General features: G+C 43.6%; 1 protein-coding gene across 1 annotated transcript in view; it reads right to left on the reverse strand.

Annotated features, from left to right (window-relative positions):
- Positions 1-707: 707 nt before the first annotated feature.
- Positions 708-12,141, reverse strand: part of LOC307139265 (potassium/sodium hyperpolarization-activated cyclic nucleotide-gated channel 4) — a gene marked incomplete at both ends in the record, with an annotated part of 39,709 nt that continues 28,275 nt past the window's right edge. The window contains 5 exons of the mRNA XM_079838153.1: positions 708-1,368; positions 2,479-3,889; positions 6,705-6,869; positions 7,423-7,663; positions 10,565-10,711. Of these exons, the coding sequence (XP_079694279.1) occupies positions 708-1,368; positions 2,479-3,889; positions 6,705-6,869; positions 7,423-7,663; positions 10,565-10,711 (2,625 nt within the window). The remainder of the gene's footprint in view (positions 1,369-2,478; positions 3,890-6,704; positions 6,870-7,422; positions 7,664-10,564; positions 10,712-12,141) is intronic.

Below are 12,141 nucleotides of genomic sequence, written 5' to 3' on the forward strand. Positions count from 1 at the left end.
AGCTGTTAGAGCTGCAACTCCATATTAAACCCTACGGATGGAGAATGGGATAGGCAGGCGGCACAACACTTTTGGCAATATAGTGTATTTTATTCCTAACAGAAGTGCAAAAAAGTCCTAATCTAGTGGTAATTCCCCCTCTGGTGCTCGGCAGGTTATGCTTTTATTGTCTCCAGGTTGTGGATGATCTGATATGAAAACGCTCCTCTGTGCAAAAGTGGTGGCAGTTCTGCAAGTTACATTCCTTTTAAGACAATTTTGGCAAATGACAGAATTTGTGTCTATACTATAAACGATTATATGTTTTTCTGTTGAAAAGACCAGCGTTTATTTTCCGCAAATATCAAACACTTTTTTAGGGGCTCTGTAGAAAGATCATGCCGGTTCTATCGCATGTTTTGCTGGTGATCAACATGACTACGTTTGTTCACCAGTCGGACCATTGACATTTCTCAGCAGGGCTACAAAAATATTCTACTTGACATTCCCAGATGACACAAACACACTAGTTGCACTTTGGAGTCAAACATTTTCTGCTCTTTTTTGTAAGATAGAGTAGATGTAAAGTCGGGGGTGTTATTCCTTCCCATGGCCGAGGCTGACCAAAACAGGGAGGGTCAAATGCACACAGCATTTGAAGCCTGAACTGATACAGCTGACACTCCTGAACTCACTGCGGACCAAACATGAGCCCTCCATCGTCCACCTCACATCTTAACAGGATAGTTTTGTCTCTTTGTCTCTGAATCTCTCTTTGTCTGAGGCAGGTCCTGCTCTTTCTTTGCCTCTTTTGGTGAAGCGGAGATGGACTGGAGGACTGTAGATGAGGAAGCAGGAATGGGAGATGGACTTAAGGTAGGAGTGGACAGAGCGTTTAAGGTCTGAGTCTGGGAAGCTGCTGGCTTCTGTGGCAGTGAAGTTGGAGTGGATGCAGGAGAAGGTGATGGTGTGCGTGTCTGTGATTGGGCCAGAACAGGCGTTGAGGGCCTGCTTTGGGCTGGGGTGTTGATTGGAGAGCCTAGGGTCCAAGAAGAGCTGGGAGTATGTATGGCAGTTGGGGTTTGACTGGAGACCGGAGAACGTGCCGGAGGAGGACCAACGACCTGGACAGCGGCTGGCATCTGGACAGAAGCACCTTGGCTTGGGGTGGAACTCAGAGGTTTACCTGGAGTTGGGGTGGGAAGCGGACTCTGAATTGGAGCTTGTGCCGCTGCTGGGATCTGGACGGGAGTTGGACACCGACCCTGGGATTGGGTTTGGATGGCCACTGGTGTTCTAGATTGGGTGGGGGTTTGAATAGGGGTTGGGGTTCGAGTTGGGGTTTGAATAGGGGTTGTGGTTCGAGTTGGGGTTGGGGTTTGAATAGGGGTTGGGGTTTGAATAGGGGTTGTGGTTCGAGTTGTGGTTGGGGTTTGAATAGGGGTTGTGGTTCGAGTTGGGGTTGGAATAGGGGTTAGGGTTTGAATAGGGGTTGTGGTTCGAGTTGTGGTTGGGGTTTGAATAGGGGTTGGGGTTTGAGTTGGGGTGGGGGTGGGGGTTCGAGTTGGGGTTTGAATAGGGGTTGTGGTTCGGGTTGGGGTTGGGGTTCGAGTTGGGGTTTGAATAGGGGTTGTGGTTCGAGTTGGGGTTGGGGTTTGAATAGGGGTTGGGGTTTGAATAGGGGTTGTGGTTCGAGTTGGGGTTGGGGTTTGAATAGGGGTTGTGGTTCGAGTTGGGGTTGGGGTTTGAATAGGGGTTGGGGTTTGAGTTGGGGTGGGGGTTTGAATAGGGGTTGGGGTTCGAGTTGGAGTTGGGGTTTGAATAGAGATTGGGGTTCGAGTTGGGGTGGGGGTTTGAATAGGGGTTGGGGTTCGAGTTGAGGTTTGAATAGGGGTTGGGGTTTGAGTTGAGGTTTGAATAGGGGTTGGGGTTTGAGCTGGGGTGGGGGTTTGAATAGGGGTTGGGGTTTGAATAGGGGTTGGGGATCGAGTTGGGGTGGGGGTTTGAATAGGGGTTGGGGTTCGAGTTGAGGTTTGAATAGGGGTTGGGGTTTGAGTTGGGGTGGGGGTTTGAATAGGGGTTGGGGTTTGAATAGGGGTTGGGGATCGAGTTGGGGTGGGGGTTTGAATAGGGGTTGGGGTTCGAGTTGGGGTTTGAATAGGGGTTGGGGTTGGGGTTTGAATAGGGGTTGGGGATCGAGTTGGGGTGGGGGTTTGAATAGGCGTTGGGGTTCGAGTTGGGGTGGGGGTTTGAATAGGGGTTGGGGTTCGAGTTGGGGTGGGGGTTTGAATAGGGGTTGGAGTTCGAGTTGGGGTTTGAATAGGGGTTGGGGTTGGGGTTTGAATAGGGGTTGGGGATCGAGTTGGGGTGGGGGTTTGAATAGGGGTTGGGGTTCGAGTTGGGGTGGGGGTTTGAATAGGGGTTGGGGTTCGAGTTGGGGTGGGGGTTTGAATAGGGGTTGGGGTTTGAATAGGGGTTGGGGTTCGAGTTGGGGTGGGGGTTTGAATAGGGGTTGGGGTTCGAGTTGGGGTGGGGGTTTGAGAAGGAGTGATGGTGGGTGTTGAGTTGGTTGTGCAGGACACCGGTTGTGGAGGTGTCTGAGAGGGTTTGACATGGGAAGATGACGTTGGAGAGGTGGAGATGTATTGAGAGGGAGAAGCAGGGCGTAGGCAAGGAGGAGGAGAGGTCGAAGGAGGAGTAGGTATTGCAGTGCTGGGTCTGGCTCGAACCCCTAGGGTTTGAGGAACCCCTAGACCAGAATATGTAGCCATGAGAGATAAAGGAGGGTTGGTGGAACAGAGGGGGATTTGCTTTGGGGAGGGCAAGAAGGGGGCAAGTGGTGCTGATGTGAGTGGAGGTGTATGTGTCAGCTGAGAGGGCAAGAGTAGGGGTGTGTGTGCGGGCATCTGTGTGGCACCAGGCTGTGGCGCATTTGAGCTCAAAACACCTGCGCTTCCTCCTCTAGCGAGTCCTGATGATAAAAGGAAGGGTGCTGGCAGCAGGTTTCCTCCGGACGCTTTGCGATGGAGAGGTGGGTGAGGCTGCACACCCACCCAGCTGCGGTGGGGAAGAGTCGGCTGGGAGGCGGAGAGCAGTCTGGCCTCCTGGGTAAGCCGACCGATCATCGGGAGACCCTGGGTGCTCCCTCCTCCAACGTGACGTAGTAAAGCCTCTTTGGCCCCCTGTGAGCCGACACTCCGTCCTTCGATAGACGGAGGTGCAACCGCTGAGGAGGGAGGTGGGACTTTAGGTGATGTTGTGGGCTCTGTGTGGAGGCGGAGACTGTAATGAAGCGTTCTGCTAGCCTGCAGGGGAGCTGACACTGAGGACGCAGGTGTAGGTGGAGTCTTTGCAACTCCACCTACTGAAGGAGCCACAGCGGTCGATCCCATAGTGGAGGGTGTTATAGAGGATGGGACTCCTCGCGGGGGCAGACCGGCCATCACGCCGATGAGGGAGCTGAGTGACTGCCGAGGGTGTAGTATGGGTGGCCGTGGAGGTGAAAGAGGGCAGGACGAGGGCGACGGCGAGATGGGAAGAAAAATGGCAGCTCCAAGGGCATGTTGTTGTTGTAGCTGTTGTTGCAACTGTTGCTGCTGCTGTTGCTGATGCATCAAGGCAATGGCTACATTAGTGGTGGCAGCCGCCGTCTGGAGGGGGGCGTGGACCAGCGGTGCCCAGATCACCGGATGAGGTCGGGGTGAGACTGTGCCTCCGGTGCTGCCTCGGATGTCCTGCATAGTGGGCATGCTGTCGTGCTTCACAATCTGCTGGACCAGAACACTATCACAAGAACCCAGGCCGGTCCCTCCTGCTCCTCCACCGCGGCTCCCTCCACCACGTCCCAAACTGCTGCCCGCAACAGATCCTCCCTGTGAGGTCTTGCGCAACAAAATCGAGTTCTTCTTACCTGTGAGAAAAAGGAATTCGGAATAGGGTTAGGAGTGTTCCCTAAGAATTAAGGGGGGGGTGAAACAACATCAATCTCATGTCAATCTTGAGTGCCTATACAGTAGTACTGCATCCTTCATATCTCCGAAAAGTCTTTAGTTTTATTATATTTATAAAAGAAAGATACGCTGTACCAAGTCTTTCCGGAAAAAAACAAGCGTCTGGAGGAAGCTAAAGAATCACGAGCGCGCGCAACGATTGCGTTGAGAGCTGAGAAAGCGCTGACATCCTTAAACATGGAAAAGAAAACGTTATCCTAAATAAACCATGGAGATCAATCGGATTTAGCCATACATATATGACCCAGAATTAGATCAAGAGGCTGAAATTTAACAGGAGAAGCAACAACGACGACTCCAGCAGGACGTCTCTATGGGATGTACTGTAAAAAGTATAACTTATAGCGGCTTGTCATGCGCAAGTTTTACAACATTTGCGTGTGTTTACTCATGGTTTATGAGGACATAATTTAATGTATGGACTATTGTATGTGATTTAATGTTAGCAGTAGAAAGCGGAACGGTTTCGCAAGTCAGACTAGTCTGTGTTTACACAGAAAAACAATGGAATAGTCGCGCATTTGAATGAGTTGATAGCTAACAACTAGTGGTGAGCATAGATGAATTTTTTTAATCTAGATTAATCTCACTATAATCTTGGAATTAATCTAGATTAATCTAGATTAAAATGGCTCATTTGAATTCTGCCGAAGGCATTCAGAATATGTGTGCTCGTAAGTGATCGTTTGTCTTTTTGTAGTTTGAATAATAAATAACTTCTGTTCCTGTGAGCTGGTTACGACTGTGTTTACGTCAAGGCAAGGCAAGGCAAGTTTATTTGTATAGCACATTTCATACACAGTGGCAATTCAAAGTGCTTTACACAGAAATGAAGTTAAAATAGTCATAAGTGAATAAAATAAAAATATATATAATAGGAATTAAAAGGAAATAAAAATAAAGAAAAAATAATACAAAATAAAAAGTATAATTAAAAACTACAAATAAAACAGGGTTAAATTGAAACACAATTAAAGTGCAAGCAGTTCGGACAAAGCACAGAGCTCATTGAGTAATTGCATAAGATAAGGTGCAATCAGTCGGACGTACAGTGGCATAGCTCATTCAGTAAATGCACAGCTAAACAGATGTGTTTTGAGTCTGGACAGATGTGCACAGATGTGTTTTGAGTCTGGATTTGAAAGTGGCTACTGTTGGAGCACATCTGATCTGTTCAGGAAGCTGGTTCCAGCTACGGCTGGCATAATAGCTAAAAGCAGACTCTCCTTGCTTTGAGTGAACCCTTGGTATTTCTAACTGACTTGATCCTGATGATCTGAGTGATCTGTTGGGTTTGTATTTAATCAGCATATCTGCAATGTATTGAGGTCCTAAGTCATTGAGTGATTTATATACAAGTAATAGTACTTTAAAATCGATCCTAAATGTAATTGGAAGCCAGTGTAAAGACCTGAGGACTGGTGTGATATGGTCATATTTTCTGGTTCTGCTCAGGATCCTGGCAGCAGCGTTCTGTATGAGCTGCAGCTTTCTAATGGTCTTTTTGGGAAGGCCGGTGAGGAGACCATTACAATAATCCACCCTACTGGTAATAAAAGCATGAACGAGTTTCTCTAAGTCTTGCCTGGAAATAAAGCTTCTAATTCTTGCAATATTTTTCAGATGATAGTATGCTGATTTAGTTATTGCTTTGACATGACTACTGAAACTCAGGTCTGACTCCAAAATCACACCAAGATTCCTGACTTGATTTTTTGATTTCAGACCTTTAGCCTCAAGATATGCGTTCACCTTGAGAATTTCATCTTTGTTTCCTAATGTAGTGATTTCAGTTTTTTCTTTGTTTAACTGAAGAAAGTTTTGGCACATCCAACTGTTAACTTCATCAATGCATTTACATAGAGAGTCAATGGGGCTGTAGTCATTTGGTGATAGGGCTCAGTAGATCTGGGTGTCGTCAGCATAGCTGTGGTCAGCCATTTTGTTATTTTTCATTATTTGGCTGAGTGGCAGCATGTACAGGTTGAATAGTAGTGGTGCAAGAATTGACCCTTGTGGGACTCCGCATGTCATGGATGTCCACTCAGACTTATGGTCACCTATACTCACATAATAACCTCTCCCTTCTAAGTATGTCCTGAACCATTTGACGACCATTCCAGAAAGCCCAACCCAGTTTTCCAGCCTGTCAAGAAGTATGTTGTGGTCAACAGTGTCGAATGCAGAACTGAGGTCCAGTAGCACCAGAATTGATGTTTTGCCTGTATCTGGGAGAAGAGCCCGTACGGCCTGTACAAGGACATTCCGCCCCATCTGACGTCACACTGACCCATACTCGAACAAAAACTTTCCGAAACTTATGAGAAACCGGAAGTATTTTTGGCACAGAAATACTCCATCAAACGTCCAACTTTTTTTTTTTAACTTTAGCATGGGAATCCACGTCTTTAACAGTGTAAAAATCTCAGCATGCATGAAACAGCATTTCATCCCCCTTTAAATACATTTTTAAGCCAATTCTCTCATTTACTCACTTTATATTAAGTAAGCCAAAGACTCAATTCATCTCTCTTCAACTACAACATCGGTTACACATTTAAGGGATGAACTCAAGGGGAATAACACAAAAAGGTCTAACAATCCAAAGTTACAAAAAGGGTCTAGAACAGTACAGACTGCAACAGGGAAAAAAAGTGAAAGCAAAGGTTTATAAATAGGTTTATAAATGGGGGAAAAGCAGCAGGAAGGTTTTACCAATGCGATCAAGTCTGTCCGCTGCCACCGTCTCGAAGGCCCGTCTCATCATGGGATGCTCCTCCAGGACCTCGTTGAAACTATCCACACTGAGGGAGTAAAGGCGGCAGTACGTATCTGCTCGGACACTAGCTGTCCTCCTGCCACGTGTCAACAGACAGATCTCTGAGGGATGGAGAAAGACCATGAGGAGGTTAGAAAGGGATCTATAGGACCACTCAACCAAGGGTGCATTTCCTGAAGCCAATTTAGTTGTTACCAACACAATTCAGTGGAACTCGCGACCGTAGTTGGCTAGCGATGCTTTTGGGAAATGCACCCTAGATCAAGCCAATACATCCTTAAGACCTGGTACTGCTTAACACTAACCCATCACAACTTTTAATTTTCCGTCGGTCTTAGTACACAATGTAACTATACACATCACAACATGTAAATAGGAAAATGTTGGCGTTATTTTGAAAATTATTGAGCAGTAGGCTAGCTGGAGCCATCTACCTCCAGTCTTTGTGCTAAGCTAGGCTAGCGGTGGGTGCGTCAGACAGAGTTATGGCACACACGGAGATGAGAATGGTATGTATGGACTTTTCTAACTCTGGGGGATATGGGGAATAAGATAAAGTCCCAAAAAATCTATCCCAGCTATCAGGAACTGTTCTCAGAACTTTGTTAGCTGGGAAAGCTCATTACAAACATCTGACATCAGCCGTAAACTCACCTCCAAAGTACGACCCATCACTAAGCTTGGTCTCCCTGTTTCCGCGAGTAAGTACGCTGACCCGTCCGTGCTGGATGAAATACATCTTCCGGCCAACGGTTCCCTCGCGAATGATGAAGTCGTTGGGCTGGAAGACCTCAAACTTCAGCTTTGTGAGCACTGCCGTTACGAAGTTTGGGTCAGCGTTAGCGAAGAGAGGCATGTTAGCCACCAGGTTACGGCAGTTGAAGCTAACAATTTCCTGTTAAGGTCACAGTGCACAAGTAGACGTTATTTAGCTGGTTAAAGCTTGTAAAATACAACAAAAACTCATACTCAAAAGGTTAGTTCACCCAAAAATGAAAATTCTGTCATTAATGACTGACCCTCATGTGGTTGGACACCCGTCAGACCTCCGTTCATCTTCAGACACAAATTAAGATATTTTAGTGTAAATCTGATGCTCTGAAAGGCCTCCATTGGCTCAATGCACTTTACACTCTCAAGACCCTTAAAAGACACTAAAGACGTCGTTACAAAGTCCATCTCACTACAGCGGCTCTACAATAACTTTATGAATCGGCGACAATAGTTTTTGTGCGCAAAAAAACCCCTAAATAACGACTTATATGGTGATGACGATTTCAAAACATGGCATCATGAAGCTTCGAAGCGTTATGAATCAGTGAGTCGAATCATGATTCGGATCGCGTGTCAAACTGCCAAACTGCTGAAATTTGGCGATTCAAACCGCTGAATCGACTCACTTATTCATAACGCTCCAAACCGCTGAATCGACTCACTGATTCATAACGCTTCGAAGCTTCATGAGGCCATGTTTTGAAATCGTCATCTCTATATAAGTCGTTATTTAGGGGTTTTTTTGCGCACAAAAACTATTGTCGCCGATTCATAAGTTATTGTAGAGCCGCTGTAGTGAGATGGACTTTGTAACTTTAGTCTTTAGTGTCTTTTAAGGGTCTTGAGAGTGTAAAGTGCATTGAGCCAATGGAGGCCTTTCAGAGCATCAGATTTACACTAAAATATCTTCATTTGTGTCTGAAGATGAACGGAGGTCTGACGGGTGTCGAACGACATGAGGGTGAGTCATTAATGACAGAATTTTCATTTTTGGGTGAACTAACCCTTTAAGGTCTTTGCATATGCGAAAAATAAACATCAAAAAGTTACACATCAAAAAATAAATTCGACCTCACGTTATGTCAGTCACGCTTGCACACTGCCTCCAAAACTTTCGTCCGTCAAAAAAAAAACTCGGAACAGGTTCGATTTTCTGCGTTTTTCGCATTCGTTTTTCCCATCTACATTGCTGATGCCCAACCTAAAACTGCTGGCAATGCTGGTGAATGAATCGCCAGTGCAGATACCTACAATTATATATACAAATATTATTGTATCAAACATACTACTAATATTATTATATCACAGCTATAATTATAACACACCAAGTCCCTGTAAACCGCGCGTGTGTGTGTGTGTGTGTGCACGTGACTTTGAATTGGTCTGGATAATCTCCATGGAACTCTCCTTCCTCTCTACGCGATCGCAGGAGTGGATAGACCCAATATTTCCTCTTTCTTTTTCTCTTTTTAAGAAGAGAGAGGACAAAAAAATCATCCTCACTACTTGAAGACGCCATTTTGTACTGTTTTGCGTTTTTTTCCGTAACGCATTCATTAATACGCATCGGACTCAGTGTGCAAGGTCTCTGTGCGTGACAAATTTTTCGGATCAGGAATACGAAAAAACGCATGCGAAAATTTTGGACTTTACACGCCAGGAGTTACTAGCACAATAATGCCGGTGTTTGAATGCGAAATAGTTCTGTGATATCTGCTTGTGTCCTAATACAGCAGTGTGGGCAACTTCAGTTGGGTAGTTGACAAATAACAATTTATTTTAATTCATTATCAATATTTCAGGCAACAAATAATCACCTCCAGAGTTATGGTGCGTTCACACCAGACGCGAATTAAGCGAATAAATCGTGTGTAGTTGGACGCTTTAACATTTTGAGTTTACTCGCTTCATTCGCGCGTGACATTCACTTCACAACAGATGCGAATTCGCCTCATGGGCGGGGCTTCTGCCAGCGGCTCGTCTCGTTGTAAAATGGCTGCCATGAATTGTTTTAAAATACGGCGAATAAGCTCAATGTGCCAGCTTTAGCTAACTTGTAGTCTCAATAGGGTGAATTCAGGGGGATTGGGACACTTTTTCCAGGTAATCTCAATGGTAAAGAGTGTCCCAATCACCCTGAGATCACTCTATGTAGAGCTCAAACTGAGTGAAGAGCGTTTTTTACAACTCACCAGACTGTCCGACCTCCTCACTCACTTTCTTCCAAGCAAGATCCTTTTTATTCCTGTTTCTATAAAGTACGTATCCAGGTATCCACATATGATTCTGTCCTCATTATTGTCACTACTAGAGCAAACTCCTGGTTTGTTAACGCGGCGCGAATATCCGCCAAAGTTCAGATTTTTCAACTCAGGCTCAAAAATCTGTGTAATTCGTGTGAATCGCACCGCAGAAACAGACAAAAAAACTCCCCCCCACACACACACACACACACTTATACACACAAAAACACACGCACACACAAATGAACGCATTCCATTCCAAAAGCTAATTGTGTTTTTCTGTGTGTGTTTTTGTGTGTGTGAGGCTTTTTTGTCTGTTTTGCACTCTTGATGTTTTAGAGATCTTCACTGTTGTCCTTTTTTCTGCATCCTGGCTGATTTGTAGATTGTATGCGCAAAAAAACTCTGTATTTTCATATTATTGCCAATTTCCCATTCATTTCCTATGGGGGTCATTTTTGACCCGAAGGTCCTGAGTGTGACTTTTTTTTTTTATGACCACTTAGACTTTTCAAATCCTGTCCCCCTTTTTTTGGGTGTTCATATACCAAGTACCAATAAAGTCACCAAGTTTCGGACCATTCCGATGAAGCTACGATTTTTTACATTTAAAAAAGAAAATGTGGGTCAGAAATGACAGAAGAACCCCAGAGGGTTAAAAGAGCTGCATCTTTAAAATATTAATACAATATTGCTGACTATTATCAGCACTGTTATATTCACACACTGTGGAATCTGGGATAAAATAGAAAGCAAAAGCGTCTGAAGTGCAGACGAACCTCCTTCAGCGGGTCACTCAGCTCTCCCAGGATGTTGTCCTCATCGAACATCTTGCCCTGATATCGATGCTCGTAATACTCGTGGATTTTCTGCCTGACGTCTGATGGAAGCTTGTGGAACGACATGTACTGCTCCACCTGCTTATACTGGAGACAGACAGACAGGAGACAGTCAGACAGACAGCTTTTCTAACTGAATATACCATCAAAACGATGACCAGTCCCATTGACTGAGGGGGTCAAAACTTTTACACAATAACTCTAATAGAGCTTCATCAACTAGCTATGTATCTATCCCAAGCAAAGCCTAGCCACTAGCTTAGGACATGCTAACAGCATACTAAATAATGCTAGCAACATGCTAATTTGTGCTAACAACATGTTAAATCATGCTAGCAACATGCTAATGCTAATAATGTGCTAAATAGTGCTATCATCATGCTAATGCTAATTAAGTGTTAAATCATGCTAGCAAAATTTTAAAGCAATGTTAACAACATGCTAATGCTAATAATGTGCTGAAACATGTTAGCAACATGATAATTCACGCTATCAAACTGTTCAATCATGTGATCAATGTGAAAAAAATGCTAACAAAACATGCTAATGCTAATAATGTGTTAAACCATGTTAACAACATGCAAATGCTAACAATGTTTTAAAACATGTTAGCAAAATGATAATTCACACTACCAAAGTGTTCAATCATGTGATCAATGTGAAAAAACATGTTAACAGCATTTTAAATCATGTTACCAAACATGCTAATGATAATAATGTGTTAAATAATGTTAACAAAATGTTAAATCAATGCTAACAATGTGCTAAAACATGTTAGCAAACATAATAATTCACGCTACAAAGGTGTTCAATCGTGATCAATGTGAAAAAAATGCTAGCAAACATGCTAATGCTAACAGTGGGGTAAATCATGCTAACAACATGCTAATGCTAACAATGTGCTAAAACATGTTAATAACAAAATGCTACATCATGTTGAAAATGATAAAACATACTAGCAATGTGCTAATTAATGCTAGCAATGTGTGTTAAAACATGCTGTCAAAATATTCTAATTAATGCTTGCAAAATGCTAGTTCATGTTAACAAAATGTTAAAACATGATAGCAACATAATAATTCATGCTAGCAACATTACTTTTATGATAACAAAATGTTAATTCACGTTAACAATGTGTTAAACATGCTAGCAAAATGTTAATTAATGCTAAATATGTTAAAACATGTTAGTAACAGGAGTTATGCTACGAAAGTGTTAAATCATATTAGCAATGTGAAAAAACATGCTAGCAAAATGTTAATTAATGGTAAAAATTGTAAAACATACTGACAATATGCTAATTAACGCTAGCAATGTGCTAATTAATGCTAACACAATGTTAAAACATGTTAGCAACATGGATTTAATGCTAACATGTTAATCAATGCTATCAATGTACTACACGTGTTATCAACATGATAATTAATGCTAGCAATGTTTACGTTAATGTTTGCGACATGATAAAAACATTTTGATAAAAAAAATAAAAAATAAAACATGCTAGCAAAACATGCTAA

Source organism: Gobio gobio, assembly GCF_949357685.1.
Source record: "Gobio gobio genome assembly, chromosome: 15".
Lineage (NCBI taxonomy): Eukaryota > Metazoa > Chordata > Actinopteri > Cypriniformes > Gobionidae > Gobio > Gobio gobio.